Source organism: Dipodomys spectabilis, unplaced genomic scaffold, assembly GCF_019054845.1.
Source record: "Dipodomys spectabilis isolate Male_0828 unplaced genomic scaffold, ASM1905484v1 ptg000067l, whole genome shotgun sequence".
NCBI classification, from domain to species: Eukaryota; Metazoa; Chordata; class Mammalia; order Rodentia; family Heteromyidae; genus Dipodomys; species Dipodomys spectabilis.
This window is the reverse complement of record NW_024870744.1, coordinates 6,637,451-6,653,964: the sequence shown is the minus strand read 5'-3', so window position 1 is coordinate 6,653,964 and position 16,514 is coordinate 6,637,451. Positions and strand designations below refer to the sequence as shown.

Genomic DNA, 16,514 nt, shown 5'->3' with positions numbered 1-16,514 from the left:
AGATGAGGCTGAGTGCTCACTCTGAGCTCCGGCTCTCCTCCCAAGGACACGAGAAGGTCACGTTTCTAACTCTGGGAGGTGGTACCTGCGATGGAGATTTGGCCAGCGGAATGCTCACGGAGGTTGTAGAACACCTTCTAGGGCGGATGCCCTACATCTCCAGTGCCACATCCCCACGGAGACCCCCAAGGCCCTCTGCCAAGCTGCACCCCGAGCAGGGGCGGTCACACTGGGGCCCCGGTCTGCTCGCTACGGCCGCCATCAGCTCTCACACCGGCTTGCAGAACTGGGTACTAGGAGTGCAGTGGCCTCGCACGCACTGCCCGGCCGCACAGCCGATGGAGGCTCCATGGGAGCCGATGGGAGGGCGAAGGCTGTGCGGTCGCCACCAGCTCCCCACGGAGCTCCGCTGCAGGCCCAGGAAAGAGCTCAGAACACGGCATCTTAATAGTGCCTGTTTAGTTTTCTTGGCTCGTGGCTATGTGTTTCGAGAAAAAGAGGAGCTTAGCAGTTTGCAAGCAGGGATGAAACGAGTGGAAGACTCCAGGAATTTGAGATCTTGCAGAGATGGAAAATGTCAGAACATTTTCAGATTCCCAAACAGTAAGAGATAGGGATTTGTAAAAGTCTGTGAACAACAAAGACCAGCGTGACCGGAGTGACTCAGGCTGCTAGTAAAGGTGCTTCCTGCCTGAGCCCAGACACCTTGAGAAAGGCGGGTGAGCTCACAGACACAGGGGCATGGGTTAGTGAAGGACCATGTCTCAGGCAATGTCTCAGGAAGAGCCGCAGGGCCTGAGAGGAATCCCATTCCCCGGAGCCCGGAGCCCAGAGCCTGGGTTCTGTCTACGGTCCTCACCCTGAACTAGACACAAGCAGGTTTGAGTTGTATCTGGCCTTTGTTATAAAATGGCCTGGCATGGTCCACAGGGCAGGGAAGAGAGGCCAGATCGAGCTCCCTTCCTTTTTCCCTCCCTCCCTTTCTCCCTCTGGGGCCTAAAACTCTGCAGGCTTTGTGCCAATCTACCGCCTACCATGTTCTTTAGCAACACGAAGATACTCGTGTTGTCTTTGTCACCGTGACTAGTCAGCCTGAGGCATATGGGTGGGGGTGGCGCTCTGAGCAGCTCGCTGGAGGCTGGTGGGCGGCTGGACACCCACTGCCTACCACACCATGTGCTGCCGTCCCAGAGAGAAACCCACCAGAGCCAGGGACGGCCTGAAATACCCATCTGCCCAAGGTGGCAAGCAGGGCGCGGATCCCCACAGTCCCCAGCAGGAGAGGGGTGAAGGGTCTCAGAGCCAATCTTCTGAAGCATTAAGGATGACCAAGACTGCGAAGACTGGCCAGAGTGACCCCCACGCCGAGAGCGAGCAGAGGCTGGGAGGCTGAGGAGGTCAACCGACAAATTTTGGGCCAAAGCCGTGGACTCTGGTGTGCAGTGGCTGTGGACGTGGTGTTCAGAGATGGCGGACGACCCGCCGGTATGTAGGAGCAGGTGTGTAGGAGAGGTGAGCCAGCATTTGGGGACACGACCCACACTGAGAAAGCAGAAATGGGATCTGACCCTGCTGGGCAAGTTCCCTGCTGAAGAGACAACCAAGTCTCCATTCTCCTTGAAGAGGCTAGAAGGACCTGGCCTTGCAGTGCATCACCTTCAGATCCTCTGCACACGATCCCAGAGCATACAAAAGATGGAATCAAAACACACACAACCCTGAAGGGAAAGAGAATGAGTACCCCCGGCACCAGCACCACCCAGGGCGAGGAGCAGCCATGACGGCCGGCTGGCAAGGTAGATCTTACAGCTGTCCTTCCAGCCGTAAGGGCAAACGCTCAGCGGATAGGACATTCTCGTCAAAGACCTCTGAAGTGGAAAGCAGAAACAAAGATAAGCTGCCTATGGAGCATTTCCATAGGAATAAAAACTTCCTCACAGCAGAAAATAAGAAGCTACGCATCCTTCAGCAGGGCAGCAGCACGTGGGAGCCAGTGTGAATCTGCAAACACCGGGATTGGCACTAGGGCTCCAGGCACAATTTGGTAGTAGAGCGTTTGCCTAGCGTGCCCGATACTGGGCACCGAGAACATAAGAAAATAAATGAAGAGCAATGTCTAAGAGGAAAATATGCAGAATTCTATAACATATTAAAAACTAGGCAAGATAGACATTTTCAGATAATAAAAAGCAGGCAAAATTTACCATCCAAAGGCCAGCATGTATGAAAGAGAGGTTTGGCAGACAGCCAAATGCAGGAAGAGGAAAATGCAGGAAGGAACAATGAGCCATATAAAGGTTCAAAACAGGGATGAAGGTGAATGGGGACCGCACGGAGCAGTCTCATAGGGGTTAAAGGAAACGTCGTCGGCCTCCGTGACAGCCGGAGTGGAGAGATTGTCTCCATGTGCCTTTGTCAGTTCTCTCTCCTGGCTGCGGTTCGAGGGCAGTGTTTGGCTAAGATCAGGGCTGGACACGCAGCAGCCCTTTCCTGCCACGGAGGGCAACGGCTGGGTAGGAGATCGGCTTGATCTGTGCACGTCCAACTGTGGACTGATTGGTTGTGGCCATTCATGTGGCTTCCAACAGTGGCTGACCCTTTACTCTGATACCAGCTGCTTCTTCTCGGGGCTCTGGGGAGCACGCAGCAGCACCTCATTTGAGTTGTAATTTGCATTTGTCTGAGAGGTAAGCAGGTAGAGAAAATTTTCATAGATATACTCGCCCTATTAAAAGATAAGTGTATTGGAATACATTGTATGTATAAACACATTGGAGCTTTAACTAAATATATTGTGGGTATCTGTTCAAATCACACAGTGGAATACTATTCAGCTGTAAAGGGGAATGAAAGCAGTCATTTGCAGGGAACTGGATGGGCCTAGAAACCACCACCATAGTAGGTGAAGTGAGCCGGGCTTGGGAGGACAGAGGGTCCATTTTCTCCCGTGTGTGTATGTATGTGTATATGAATCGTATGTGTGATCAATCTACTGAAACATGGTGTATGCATGTATGAGTTGCCATGAAACTCCTTCGAGCAATTAACGGGGAACTTTTCACAGAACTGGATAGTAGGTCGTTGTAACATTTCTTGTGTGGGTTGTAGATGTCAACGGGAGGAGGCGGGCAAAGGGGCCGAAGAGAGAAGGCGAATGTCCACCAAAAGCTTTTATTCATGTGTGAAACAGAACCAGGTGGCAGGATGGGTCTCCAGGCAGTGCAGGCATGGCGGAGCCCGGGGAAGCGGGTGAGGATGGGGCCCAGGCAGGGGGGTGGAGGGGGTGGGGGCCAAGGGCAGTGGCAGCAGGCAGCCAGGTCCCTTTCTTAGCCAGAGACACAGACCAAAGGCTTGGGATGCAGAAGTGGATTTCTGGTGGATGTCCCCGTTGGGTGCGGAGAGCTAAGTGAGCCGCACCTTCATCTCTGACACCTTGTAGCTGTAATAGTATCCTTTCCCTGAGTTCCAGTTGATGCCGTTTGCAAAGCTGGAGTGGGAACCCTGGAGGTACAGGCCGTTCAGGTTTGACACGTGGCACCCAGCGTACCACCAGGCCCCTTGGTACACCACCGCACAGTTAGAAGTGCTCATGTCGTTGTCCTGGTCTTTGGTGGTGAAGGGCTGGTTGTTGTGAGACGTCAAGGAATCACCTGTGAGGAGAAAAAGTGGGTGTGGTCCATGCCAGAGGCGGCCTGCCATCCCAGGCCCCACCTGGCCCTGCCTTCTGCTCCGACCCATCCTCGCTCTGAGAACTCCTCCTGCTGAGAGGGCCGGGCAGATGAACCAGCCGCCCAAGCCTCCAGCAGGTGGGCCTCCAGGTCCTGGTCCAGGAATCCTGCAGCCATTGCCTCCTGCCCCAGGCATCTGCTGCTTCCTGAGAACTCCTAGCACCTTCGGGACCTGCCATCTCCTTCCTACTGCTGTACCTCCCTGTGTCTTCTGTATGCCAGGGATGGATTTCCTGCACACAAGCAGCACTCCCCGCCCAAGCCTCAGCCTGCCCTGCCTGCAGATTGGGGGTGCACACTTTGCCCTAAAGCCCCCAACGGGGACACAAGCTCCAGGGCAGACACCCTGAAGAAGCAGGTTTGGGTTCAGTGTGGATAACTAGGCTCAGGCCCTGCTGTTGTCTGAGGCGTTGGTGAGCAGGTGTGGCTGGGAGGCCCTCCAGCAGGGCCTCTCCCAGACCACATGGCCAGAGTCCTTCTGGGAAAGAGAGCTGCCCGCTGTGATTGGATATAAGGTGTCCCTCCAGAGTCCTTCTGGGAAAGAGAGCCTCTGTGATTGGATATAAGGTGTCCCTCCAGAGTCCTTCTGGGAAAGAGAGCCTCTGTGATTGGATATAAGGTGTCCTTCCAGAGTCCTGGGAAAGAGAGCCTCTGTGATTGGATATAAGGTGTCCCTCCAGAGGCTCCGGGGCTGAAGGCAGAGCCCCACAGTGCTCAGAGGTGGGGAGGGGACAGTGTCACCTCATGGGGCATCCATTCACGTGTGGCTTCACAAGGCACATCAGCTACTGGGAGAGGGCGGGACTGCGGGAGGCGGGGCCTGGCTGGAGGAAGCCTGCTTCCCTCTGCTTCCTGTCCGCAGGAGGTGCCTCAAGCACCCCCATCCCGTCCCTCCCAACCCGAAGCCCCCGCCCCCAGCGCCTCCGAAGCCCCGCCCTGCCGGGTCCTCACACACTCACCGGCACTGCCCCCCTTGAAGTCCCCCAGGACCAGCTTGTACTTGTCCGCCTCCCCCAGCATCTGGAAGGAGCTGTAGGTGGCATAGACTCTCTTGCCCTCAAAGTCCACAAGGTCCACGCGGAGCTCGCTGGTTCCTGCAGGGACGTTTTAAGGCTCAACCTCTGAGGCTTGAGAAGTGGGGTTGGGGGCGCTGTGGGTACGGATGTCACCTGGGCATGCTTGAAAATCCCTGTGGGGTTTTCTGGGCTGCCCTGCTGTGCTACAGGCTGGTCCCGACCCAGCCTGGCAGGCCCTCGGAAATGTGGGTTCTGCCGAGGGCTGCGTGGCACCACAGCAGTGGAGTGAGAAGTGTGTGTGTATGTGAGTGTGCTTGAGCCTGTGTGTGCAAGTGCATGCATGTGCACATGTGCCTGTATGTGTGTGAGCGTGCATGTGTGTGCTCATGTGTGTGTGCATGTGCGCAATACATGCCTGTATGTGTGCTTGTGCCTGTGTGTACTTGTGCCTGTGTGTGAGTGTGCTTGTGTGTACAAGTGTGTGCTGTGCTCATGCCTGTGTATAGTGTGCATGTGTATGTGTTCATGTGCATGCAGGCATGTCTGTATGTGTGTGTGCTGTGTCTGTGTGTACATACATATGTGTGTATGCTTGTGTCTGTGTGTGTGCATGTGAGTGCTTGTATCTGTATGTGTACAAGCAAGCACGCGTGTGTATGTGTACATGTGTATGTGCACGCACACATGCCTGTGTGTGCATGTATATGTGTACACATACCTATATGTGTTTGAGTGTGCACGTGTGTGTGCGTGTGAGTGTGCATGTATATGTGTGCATCCCTCCTCCCAAGCTGGAGAACACCAAATGTGTTTGAGTGTGCATGGGTGTGTGTGTGCACGGGTGTGTGTGTGCACGGGTGTGTGCATGCACCTATGTGCATGCCTCTTCCCGAGCTGGAGAACACTAAGTGGCATCTGAAGGACCAAGGGCATCCCAGCAACCACTGCTCAAGACATGAGGCATGTCCCTGAGCCCTGCTGGACTCTGTCCCTCTTATTGTGGGTTCTGAGATGCTCCCCGCCACCCATGTCCTCAGATCCTGACGTCCTGGAGTGGTTGTGCTCAGTGATACTCAGACTCTAACCACCCAGGACTCCTTTGCCGAACAGCCCTAGTGTAAAGGGGTCATGGCCAGGGCCCTGGGCACGGCTCACCCTGGGACGTCAGAGCCTGGATGTTGTCATTTCCCAGCCAGAACTCCCCCAGCTGACTGCCGAAACCCTGCTTGTACGCAGCCCAGTCTCGATAGAAGTCCACAGAGCCATCCACTCTGCGCTGGAAGACCTGGAGGGGCAGGGTGGGAGGAAAGGGGGAGGACTCAGGCTGAGCCCACAGCACTGCACCCAGCCCCATACAGGAGCAGAAATGGCTAGCACAGGAGCTCCAGGACTGGGTGCTGTAGGCTCAGAGAAGGTCGGCAACAAACCTAAAGCCACTGAGGAGGCCTGGGAGGCCGGGATTTCCTCCAGGCCTCCCTACGGCCTGGATGCTCATCCACCTCTAACTCTTCAGTCCTCAGAGAAGGAAGGTCTGGGAGAGGCACGGGGTGGGGGTGGGGGTGGAAGGAGGGAGCTGCCGGGAGCCTGCCTCTGCCCAGGCCCCCCGCCCGACACTCACAGTCCAGCCTCCACCATCTGTGTCCATGTCACAGAGCACAGACAACGGCCGGCAGTCGGGCAGGTAGATGGTGTGCCAGCCTGTCAGGAGGTCGTTGTGTGTGAGCAGTTCCTTGCAGTTCCGAGGTCCTGCAGATGGAGCAGGGCGTGAGGGGGGATGGGGCGTTTGGGGAGTATCTGGGAAGGGAGGCAGGACCTGGCCATCTGCATGTGTAGAGGAGGGCTCCGGAGACGACGGGTATGGGCGGGGGAGGGGAGGGGCTGTGCTCACCTGTGGCACACGTCTCAGATGACTCGGGGTCACCTGTGTGGGGGACAAAGAGGACATGGGCCATCACTTTGAGGTAGATCACTGCCCTGGTCTGCTTCAGCCCCAAGTGCCTCTTCTTACAGAAGAGAAAATGCGACAACCACTTGGAGATTCCAGGGCCAGCTCACCGGTCACTGGACTGTCCTTTCCTGGGAGCCTGGGGCCCGGCCGCCTGGATCTCTCCAGTGGTGGTGGTGAGCATTGTCACCCCATGGCCAACTGTGTGCCAGGCAAAGCCAAGACTGTGTCCTCAAACCCAGCATAGTCCATCTCAAGGATGCTCTGTGTGTGTGTGTGTGTGTGTGTGTGTGTGTCTGTCTGTCTGTCTGTCTGTCTGTGTGGCCTGGTGACTCTGTGCCCTGATCCTGCAGTTTTTATTTGAAGACAGGGCAATGGACTCTATCTTAGTTTTGTAACTTTTGCTTTGGCTAATTTTGCAATTAAAAAAAAACAAAGCACCAAACCAACAAATGAGCTTCATCTAGACAAGATTTCAAATAACCCAAGTGTCCAGCTTGACACGGTAGTGTCATCCTGGCTGTCATCCGAGTGGACAGTGGGCAGGTGCTGGGGTTCATCTCAGGCACTGGGGTGTCTAGGTCTGTCTGCTGAACAACAGGAATTATGCCTGGGGCCCCCCGGGGAAGGGTGGTGGGTGGCCCAGGCCCCCAACTCTCCCTGGATGCTGCTGCAGGTGGGCCCGGGAGGCTCACCTTTCTCTCCACGAGGGCCCTTCTCTCCTGGGTCTCCTGGAAAGAACAGAGAACAAGATGCTGATTTCCGAGCCTCTGGTGGGCCCAGAGAGCCACTCTCCCCTGGGCACAGCTCTCAAGAGCCTGCATTGCCTCTGGGTGTGTGTGTGGGGGGGAGTATTGGGCTCTCCCACCCCCTGGGGTCCAGGGTAAGACCAGGCCCCCTCCATCTCTCTCTCTCACCCCCTTGTCTTTATAGGCAGCTCAGGATGTCTGCTTGGAGCCTCTTCCCACCATCACACCCTTCCTTACCTTTAGGCCCTGGTAGTCCTTCCTTCCCAGGTGGTCCTTCCTTCCCAAGTGGTCCTTCCTTCCCAGGTGGTCCTGGGAGACCTTGTTCTCCTGTGAATTTCAAACATATCTCACAGTGCTCAACACCCGGTGCAGACTCCTGCCCTCCTATTCCAGCTCTAGAGAGCCCCAGGATTGTGGGCTGTGCTCAGGGGGACCGTGGATGGCAGTGACAGACCCAGCACAGCGTCACGGTCACCGGCCAGGAGCCTGGGGCAGAGGCAGGGCGTCTGCCTGGCTCCCATTTGCTCTCGGGTGCAGCTTAGATTCCAGTCTTCATGAACACAAGGGTGGGGCTACACTGGTCTCCCTAGGGCTGGACTGTCCAGTTAGAGCGGGCCCTGTCCTGAGAGAATCTCATCTCACGACAGGGTCCCTGTGCCGGGAGGAAGTGGCGTGTGCCATGCCCAAGGCCCTGGACCCAGAAGGAAATAGGAAGGGGGCCACATAGCCCTTTGTGTGGAAGGCCACCCTAGAAGCTGGGAGACTCCCAGCCCAGTGTCTACCAGGGACCCCAGCACAAATGCAGGGACCCCCACACCATCAGCTTTGGGGTCCCTCCCAGCATGGGCCTTTTGTCTTCCCCTGAAGACAGAGTTGAGCTCAGAGGAGGCAGCCACCACCTCCGGGAAGCTAGCAGGGACCCTTGCTGCCTCCCGACCCTCCCCACGCAGCACGGGGGGACACGGGTTCCTGCTCCAAGGCAGCTCGGCCTCGAGGAACCCTGGCTCGGGGTGAGTGAGACCTGTAGGAAGATGGGAACACCCGAGAACCAGCACCACATCCCAGGGGACAGAACCTGACCCCTCCCCACGGGGTCTGTCCTGATGAGGAGGTGCCACAGACCTCGGACACCGCTTGGGCCTCTAGGCTGCATGCCTCCTAGAACCTGTGAGTCACGGGGGACCCCAGCTTTGTCCTGTCCCTACCTGGTGGACTAGGTCACCTCCAAGTGTGTGGGGCTCACTGGGCAGCTTCGCTGTGGAAGCGCAGGCACATCTGCCCACCCAGGCTCGGGGGACCCAGACCACCGCCACCCGTGCCTGCCAGGACCGCCATCACTGCCATCTTGGAGCGAAGGATGGGGCAAGCGGGAGCAGCACGAGGCCACTCGAGGGCTCGGGCCTTGGTGGCTGTGCCCTGAGTCTGACAGCTGCGAGGCCATCGTGCTGTGGCTGGGGGGAGGGCTGGCTGGGGGCAGGGCTGGCTGGGGGGCAGGGCTGGCTGGGGGCAGGGCTGGCTGGGGGCAGGGCTGGCTGGGGGCAGGGCTGGCTGGGGGAGGGCTGGCTGGGGGCAGGGCTGGCTGGGGGCAGGGCTGGCTGGGGGGAGGGCTGGCTGGGGGCAGGGCTGGCTGGGGGCAGGGCTGGCTGGGGGGAGGGCTGGCTGGGGGCAGGGCTGGCTGGGGGAGGGCTGGCTGGGGGCGGGGCTGGCTGGGGGCAGGGCTGGCTGGGGGGAGGGCTGGCTGGGGGCGGGGCTGGCTGGGGGAGGGCTGGCTGGGGGCAGGGCTGGCTGGGGGCAGGGCTGGCTGGGGGAGGGCTGGCTGGGGGCAGGGCTGGCGGGGGCGGGGCTGGCGGGGGGCGGGGCTGGCGGGGGGCGGGGCTGGCGGGGGCAGGGCTGGCGGGGGGGGGGGGGGGGGGGGGGGCAGGGCTGGCTGGGTGTGAGCTCACTGTGGTGCTGGCTCCCGCGAGCCTCTGTTTTGTCCCCTGAGATAGGTGGAGAAGAAGTGAGGCACCATGACTTTCTGGTGAGAATAGGGAGAGACACCGAACTCAGAAGCCGGGCAGGGCTGGTGTGGGCTCGGGGCCGGGTGGCACATCTACGAAGCTGTCCAGAGAGATGCCCCTCCCGTCCTTCTTTCAGAACGGCACTGGGTCTCCAGGGTCAGCTTCCCTCGCTGCCCCTAGCAGGGGCCAGACCAGGGCCACCATCCTAAGACGCAAGGTGGAGGCATTGCCTAGCCAGCCCCCCTCCCCCACCCCGAGGACCAGAGCAGCAACCCCATCCTCCTTGCTTACTCCCCAGCCCTGCCCCCACGCACCTCTCTCTCCCCTGGCACCCGCCTCTCCTTTGGGTCCCGGGGGCCCCGGCAGCCCAGGACAGCCTCTCAGAATGGTGAGCTGGTTGGAGCTCTCCAAACCCACCACCTTCGTCTCTGCAAGGAAGCACAAGTATCCAGTTCGTGAGTGCTGCCCTCCTTGGACAGCATTGAAGGCCCTGAAGAGCCAGGCAGGCTGCTGGTACCAAGAGCAACTGCCACCTCCATGCCATCAGACTCGGGCACACGGTGGTCACCAGGGGTAGTGGTTCCTGCTTGGGAGTTGGCCCAGATGCAGGGGACTGTCCTTCCTTGCCCCTGGACAGCTGGTCAGGAAGGCGATGATACAGGGCAGAGCCTTTGCCTTCAAGGTTAACCTTGCTCAGTAGAGAACCACAGCCCTGGGTGCGGTGTGTCCCCAGGTAGATGGCCTGAGCCCTCTGATTCTGTCTCCCCCTTTGCCAATGGGGATAATAGAGACAAAGCAAGGATTGGATTAGAAAATGCAAGTTATAGACATTGCTCTACAATTCTTAGCACTTTGAAAGAGCTTTGTAAACAGAGGGCAGTTTCAATAACTAACATCCAGACCCCAGTAGCTCATGTCTGTCATCCCAGCTACTCAGATGGCTGAGATCTAAGGATCACAGTTCAAAGTCGGCCCGACAGGAAAGTCTGTGAAACTCTTTTATTCAATTAACCAGCAAAAAAAAGCAGAAGTGGAGCTGGGGCTCAAGTGGTAGATTGCCAGCCTTGAGCGAAAAATCTCAGGGAAGTGTCTAGGCCTTAAGTTCAAGCCCTAGGACTGACACCAAAAAGGTAGTAATAACAGTCAATATTGCTTTAAAAAATAGTGAGGGAATGGGATCAATGGAGCGTTTTCCCCCACAAACCTTGGGGAGTGTCTGTGGGAAGTATGAGCCGAGACACAGGGCAAGCCACTGCCTGCACGGGGCCATATGGAGCTGGTTGTTTCTTTTAAAAGTACCATTATTTTTGGTGATTAGGAAAAACATATCCCCTTCTGGGCAGACACTCAGAAGGCACAGCGCTGGACCCTGTGCTCCGGAGACGGGCATAGCCTGGACCGTGCGCTGGCTTCTTGTTCCTCCAGCTCCTGCCCTGGAGCAGGCCATGGCCGAGGGCTGCGTCCTCCCGCTGACACGCTGCCCTTGGCGCGTCTGCTTGGTCCTTAGGGTCTCGGTGTGGGCAGAGCCCCAGACGCAAGGCCCGGTGAGGGAGACTCCACTCGTGTCCACAGAACTATACGCTTGCCAAAGTCCCAGCAGAGTGGCGACAGCCCCTGAGATCCCTAGAGCTTTCCCCCACAAGAAGACAGACAGAAATCCACTGTGCTTTCTTCCTTCTCAGTGGCAGAGAGGGGACCCGCTTGTGAGGTTCCATGACAAAGGCAGCCCCGGCCAGTCCCCGCTTGCTTCCCCTGACAGTGGGCGGGCCGCTGGGCCTCCCGCACCTCCATCTCATCTGAGGCTGGAGCCCAGCTCCAGGGTGCATTAGAAGCCGCATTAGCCGAGCGCTCACCAGTCACTCAGCGGGTGGTTACCCCTCTGGGGGGAGGGGAGGAGACTCTGTCTCACCTGGGCAGGTGTCATTAGCCTGGACAGTCAGATCTTTGATGGACAAGGCCCAAAAGAGCAGGACAAGCAGTGTCGGAGCCATGGCGATTCTGCTCAGCTGTGCCTCTTGTCTGGCTTGGTAGAGCTTAGCTCTTATAGATCAAGGGCAGCTGGCCCCGGCCTGACCTGCAGTTTCTCAATCCCAAGGGATCACCCATTTCCTACTTTCTGGTTACACAACAGTGTAACCAGAGCCATTGCAGGGGACATCCCTCCGTCCCCCAGAGAGGCCTTCTTCCTGCAGGAGCAACTTGGGCACAGCCCAAATGGCTCCCCAAACTCCTCTGCTGCTACCCTCCCTCCCCCACGCTCCCACTCCCCTCACACAGCCTTGACTGGGGTGAGGACAACTTTGCCGAGAGAATTTCCAGCTTTGTCTCATCCCCAGACCAGTCTGGGTAAAACAATCCGGCGTTTGTAGTAGAAGGAGAGGATAGGTTTTGAGGACCTACTTGGTCCAGAGTGCTACTTAGTGCTATAACCCTCCATGGCCCAGTAGGAGGAGAAACGTATCTGGAATTTACAGGTGGAGAATCAAAGTCCCTCATCCAGCCAAACCTGGACTGTGTACGCAGTCTGTCTGGAGTCCTGTGGGGTGAGGGAGGCCGAATTCTACATCTTGAGCTGTGTGTCCCTCGGTGCCTGAGCAGGCTCGGGGTTCTTGGGATTTGTAGACACAGCTCCTGGGAGTCCTGGCATGGCAGGAGAAGTGGCGAGGGAGCAGCTGGGCTCTGCTTGGCTGATCCTCTAAGCCAGTGTGTGCAGAGCGGCCCCTGGAGGAGAGGAGCAGGATGGCCAGGTGAAAGGCTCCCCATGGATACAGGAGGCAGCGGGGGAGCGCAGGACTGAGTCCAACCAGTGTGGTGGCTCGGGGCCTCACACAGGTCAGGGTGCCTGGCTTCGGGCTCTGGGGAGAGAGCACCAACAGATGGCAGATGGCGGTGCCTCCAGTCCCTCCCCGCGCTGCTGAGCCGCGTGAGACCCCTCAGCCATGTGACCACCGTGTTGGCTATGGCTGGCTCAGGAACGATGCCCACTGGGGCTTAGTCTGGACAGGTAGAGCTCTGTCCCTCAACCCCGCATTCCACGAAGACTCCCTGGGGCAATGTGTGACCTGGTCTGCACGTTGTCACCAAGATCACTTGAGTCAGTTCATGAGAAAGGTCAGCAGTACAGCCAGACAGAGCGTATAGAAGGATGGGTGCGCAGCAGGTCGGCCAATGCTGGGAGCGTTGAAGCTATGGCCTGACTGAGGGTGAAATCCAGAAAGCAGCCTCTGAGGCTGAGAATCAACCGGAGGCTTGTAACTCCCACCCTGATAACGCATGTGCCCAGTGGGGGGAGGGGGGTTGGAATCACAACAGGAACGTGGGAGATTGGAAAGGCAGAGACTTAGTTATCATTATTTTCAGGAGATATTATTAAATATGTCAAAAATCCAAGTACTTCTAAAGATAGAGTGGAGATGAGCAAGTTCAGCAAAAACCAAGTGTGTTTCAAAAAAATTCACCACGGTGCACGTGTCCTCTCGTATGTGGAAGCTAGATTTAATATTCCATCATACATGACGATGTACACAGGTTTACACGTTCCTCTCATATGTGGAAGCTGGATCTAATATTCAATCATACACGCTGACGTACACAGGGTTCCATGCGTATGTACACAAATGAATTGACTAAGGGATGGTGTACTTAGGAGAGGGGTCCAGTGGGGTAACTCTGTCAGACCACTAAGAAACCACTTAACAAAATAAATTCTAGGAAGCTGAAAGGGGAGGGGATGAGGAGTCATAAGAAAGGAGGCAGGAAGGGTAACCAAACGCAGTCACTCTATCCAGTGTACATTATATAAAATGGGAACCACGTAACTTGAGGGTGGGGCTGGGATGGGGGAGAATGGAGCAGAATGACAGGAGGGGTGACATTGACCAAGATGCATTGTGCTCATGGCCTGACTTCTGGAATTGAAGCTCCTTCGTACAACTACTTAACAATAGTAAATACACACACATATAAATATGTATATATATATGCATATATATATATATATACATGTATATATATATTGGTTGTGGGGCTTGAACTCTGGGCCTGGGTGCTGTCCCTCAGCTCTTCAACTCAAGGCTAATGCTCTACCGCTTGAGACCCAGCACCACTTCCGGTTTTCTAGTGATTTATTGGAGATAAGAGTCTCATGGACTTTCTTGCCTGGGCTAGCTTTGAACTGTGATCCTCAGATCTTCTGAGTAGCTAGGATAATAGACATGAGCCACTGGTGTCTGGCAGTAAATACATATTTTTTAACTTAGCCATGGAGAAGAAAAGAATGAAAAGTTACACTTCTTCAGCTGCTATGCCAAAACCAAATCCCTGTGAGCAAATTTAACAAAATGCAGGTTGGTCTCCCAAGTGTGATGGAGAGATGGCGGGTGGAGCAGTGGAAATGTTGTACACAGACTTGGGACCCCCAAAAGACTACCAGAGACTACGACCAATGCAAACAGCAAAAGAGTCATTTATTTGCAAGCTTGCTCCTGGTCCTCCGCGCACTCGGTAACCGGTGATGCTAAGAGACCTCGAGCACAAAATCAGCACAGCTTTTATAGCATTTAACAAACAAGTTACATGATTGGTTAACACTTATAAAGAGTGCATAGTCATTTTTTACTGGCCCATGTACCGAGGTTTGGGTCCATCCTAACCTCACTGCCTTTTTTCTGAACTATTGGTCCACATTTGACGGTTCAATGGTTGCAAAACTGCTATGTTCTGTTCCTGGAACACTTGGGCAATTGTCCTGTTTCTTAAGGGTGGGCAGGGTTGATGGCAACCTGCAGTTTTTCCAAGAATTGTTTTTTTTTTTTCTCTCTCTTGGGATTACTCTGAGGGTAGCCCAGGGCAAGATGGTGGGGTTAATCTCAAAATGGAGTTGTTTTAGCTCTTCATTTCCTCCTCTTCTAGAAAATTGGGGGCCAGTCATGGTCCCTTAGTTGGCACTGTCTTCTATATTTACCGTTTGGTACTGGAATCTCAGCACTAATAGTTGGACTGTGCTGATCCTCTCTTTTACAAAGGACACCAGTCTGTTGAATACACAAGGTCTGACTGTGAGTAACAAAATTAACAGTACCAAAGGTCCTCACATTTTCTTCCACCAGTCCTGACTCTGTATATCACAGCTAACTTAATTTTATACCAGCTGTACTCATATGCTCCAATTTTAAGACATACTCATACCATTTGCTACATACTTAAACTTTCTGAGGTTTGTCTTCTTTACAAACATTTTAGGACAATCCTTACTTTTCAAATCCTTTCTTACCCAGAGGATACCAATTTTTCCCCAATTCATTTCCCAAGGCTTTCTTTACTACCCTCTTTCTTTACAACTCCTTGAGCTTCTTTGTGGCTAGAGTTTAAAACTGCCCATTTTTCCTTTGGCTTGTGGAACCAAGTTATCTCAGTACAGCCTCAAGGCACCACTGGGATGCAGAAGTTTGCTAGATTTTAAGGTTAAGAGTAAGGCTGGGTCTCATTTCTCTCCCTACCTCCATTGATAAAAAAAAAAATCTCTCCTTTATCTGCACCTGGGAGGAAGCAGGTTATTACCATACCAGAGCCAAACTAGGTTGTGACTATAGAAAGTGCCTAAGGCAGCCAGTGATATCCTTGCCCTGTATATCCACTGTGGGAGTAGAGAGGGTTACTGGATATCATCAAAAGAATGTCCCACAAGATCTTAGTTTTAGCAGGTTTTAACCGGGAAGCATTCACAGGTGATAGAATCAGGCAGGAGTTCAGTCTACTTTTACCACGGTGGAGGTGGTCTGGGTGACAATGTAGATTTCCTCCAGGTGACTGTCAGGCTTTCGTTGAACTTTACCCATTAGGGTGTGCAGCAGCAGCAGCAGCAGCGTCTCTCAGTGGCTCCAAGAGACTGTCACAAATTTGCTGGGCTGCAGATTCCTACACAGGTTAAGGATACATTGCATAGGCTTGGCAGGCTGTGACCCCACTAGTTTTTTAATACCATTTAGACAATAGCCCAGGACAATTTACGAAGATGATAACTTTTTAAACTAGATAGTTCTTTTAATAAGGCTAGGATTTTCTTGGCAGATATAGAGGGCTCGGGCCTGTACTACTATTTCCCATACCTTTTCCTTCTGTCTATTTTGCCACATTTTTTCAAAAGTGACTCTGGTCCCTTGATCTTAAAAAGGAGATGATGGGTGAAGATTCATCTTCTGTAACTTCTTCAAACTGACTCAGGGGTGTTGATCCTACCTAGCCAGGAACCTATAACCTTAGCCTATTTTACAAAGAGGTTACCAGGGTTAGATGTCATTAAGAACAATATTTTAACTTTTGACAAATGCACAGACCTTTTCTCTGGCTACAGAAGTGTAGCTTGTTTAGCACTCTGGTTTGCAAAAGCATCTTTCTGGATGGCTTAGGAATGTGATCTCTAGTGATCCTAACAATACCTAAGTTACCTGTGCAGGACTTCAGACAAATATCAATAGAAACACACTCTCAGGTTTACAAACTTTTTTCCTGAGTAGATAAATTTCTTGTAGCTGGTGTCAGCTCAGTTAGAGCTTTTGGCACAAACAGGGGTTGGGATTTAAACTATCCCCCACATTTTATAACTTTAGCTTTTTACTACTATCACAAAGGATGGCAAGTTCCTGTCCCTTACAAGGTAGATAGTCATGGACATTAGGCATGCTTACAAACTATCTTCCAATAACCTCCTGGCTCTGACCAATTTTTGAAGGGCCACGCACAAATGACTCTAGGATCTGACATTTCTGCCATCCAAGCAGTGGCTTATTGCCTCTGGATGCTCCTCCTTTGCTTTCGTCCCAGGAGTGTCTTCTCCACACTGGGATAAATGCCTTATTGGCATTTCCCTTAGTTGCTTGCTAGACCTGAACTCGGAGCCTGAGTGCTGTCCCTCAGCTCTATGGCTCAAGGCGAGCACTCTGCCATTTTGAGTCCTAAAGCAACTCTGTTTGCTCTTTTAGCACTCTGCTGGCTGAATAGAGGTGACAGTCTCACAGGGACCTTTTTCTGCCTGGGCTGGCTTCAAACCGGTTTGCAGATCAATGAGTCTCATAAAA

At 54.4% G+C, this 16,514-nt stretch overlaps 1 protein-coding gene across 2 annotated transcripts; it reads right to left on the bottom strand.

Moving 5' to 3' along the window:
* Positions 1-3,185: 3,185 nt before the first annotated feature.
* Positions 3,186-11,444, bottom strand: LOC122109004 (ficolin-1-like). Of its 2 annotated transcripts, none has more exons than XM_042681138.1 (9): positions 11,348-11,444; positions 9,753-9,866; positions 7,676-7,765; positions 7,385-7,420; positions 6,633-6,665; positions 6,363-6,490; positions 5,900-6,029; positions 4,688-4,822; positions 3,186-3,650 (listed from the first exon to the last, which is right to left on the bottom strand). In XM_042681138.1, the coding sequence occupies exons 1-9, from the start codon at positions 11,427-11,429 to the stop codon at positions 3,403-3,405; spliced, it is 996 nt and encodes a 331-aa protein (XP_042537072.1). In that variant the 5' UTR covers positions 11,430-11,444; the 3' UTR covers positions 3,186-3,402. The 2 variants fall into 2 exon arrangements, with proteins under 2 accessions (XP_042537072.1, XP_042537073.1); XM_042681139.1 differs by having other exon boundaries at positions 7,385-7,417.
* Positions 11,445-16,514: the final 5,070 nt, after the last annotated feature.

Excerpts from the sequence above, each read along its gene's own strand:
- LOC122109004 (XM_042681138.1), bottom strand. The coding sequence starts at position 11,429 with ATGGCTCCGACACTGCTTGTCCTGCTCTTTTGGGCCTTGTCCATCAAA. Across the intron at positions 4,823-5,899 it reads CCAGGCTCTGACGTCCCAGG|GAACCAGCGAGCTCCGCGTG; the intron begins GTGAGCCGTGCC and ends ACGTCCCTGCAG. Across the intron at positions 3,651-4,687 it reads CTTCAAGGGGGGCAGTGCCG|GTGATTCCTTGACGTCTCAC; the intron begins GTGAGTGTGTGA and ends TTCTCCTCACAG.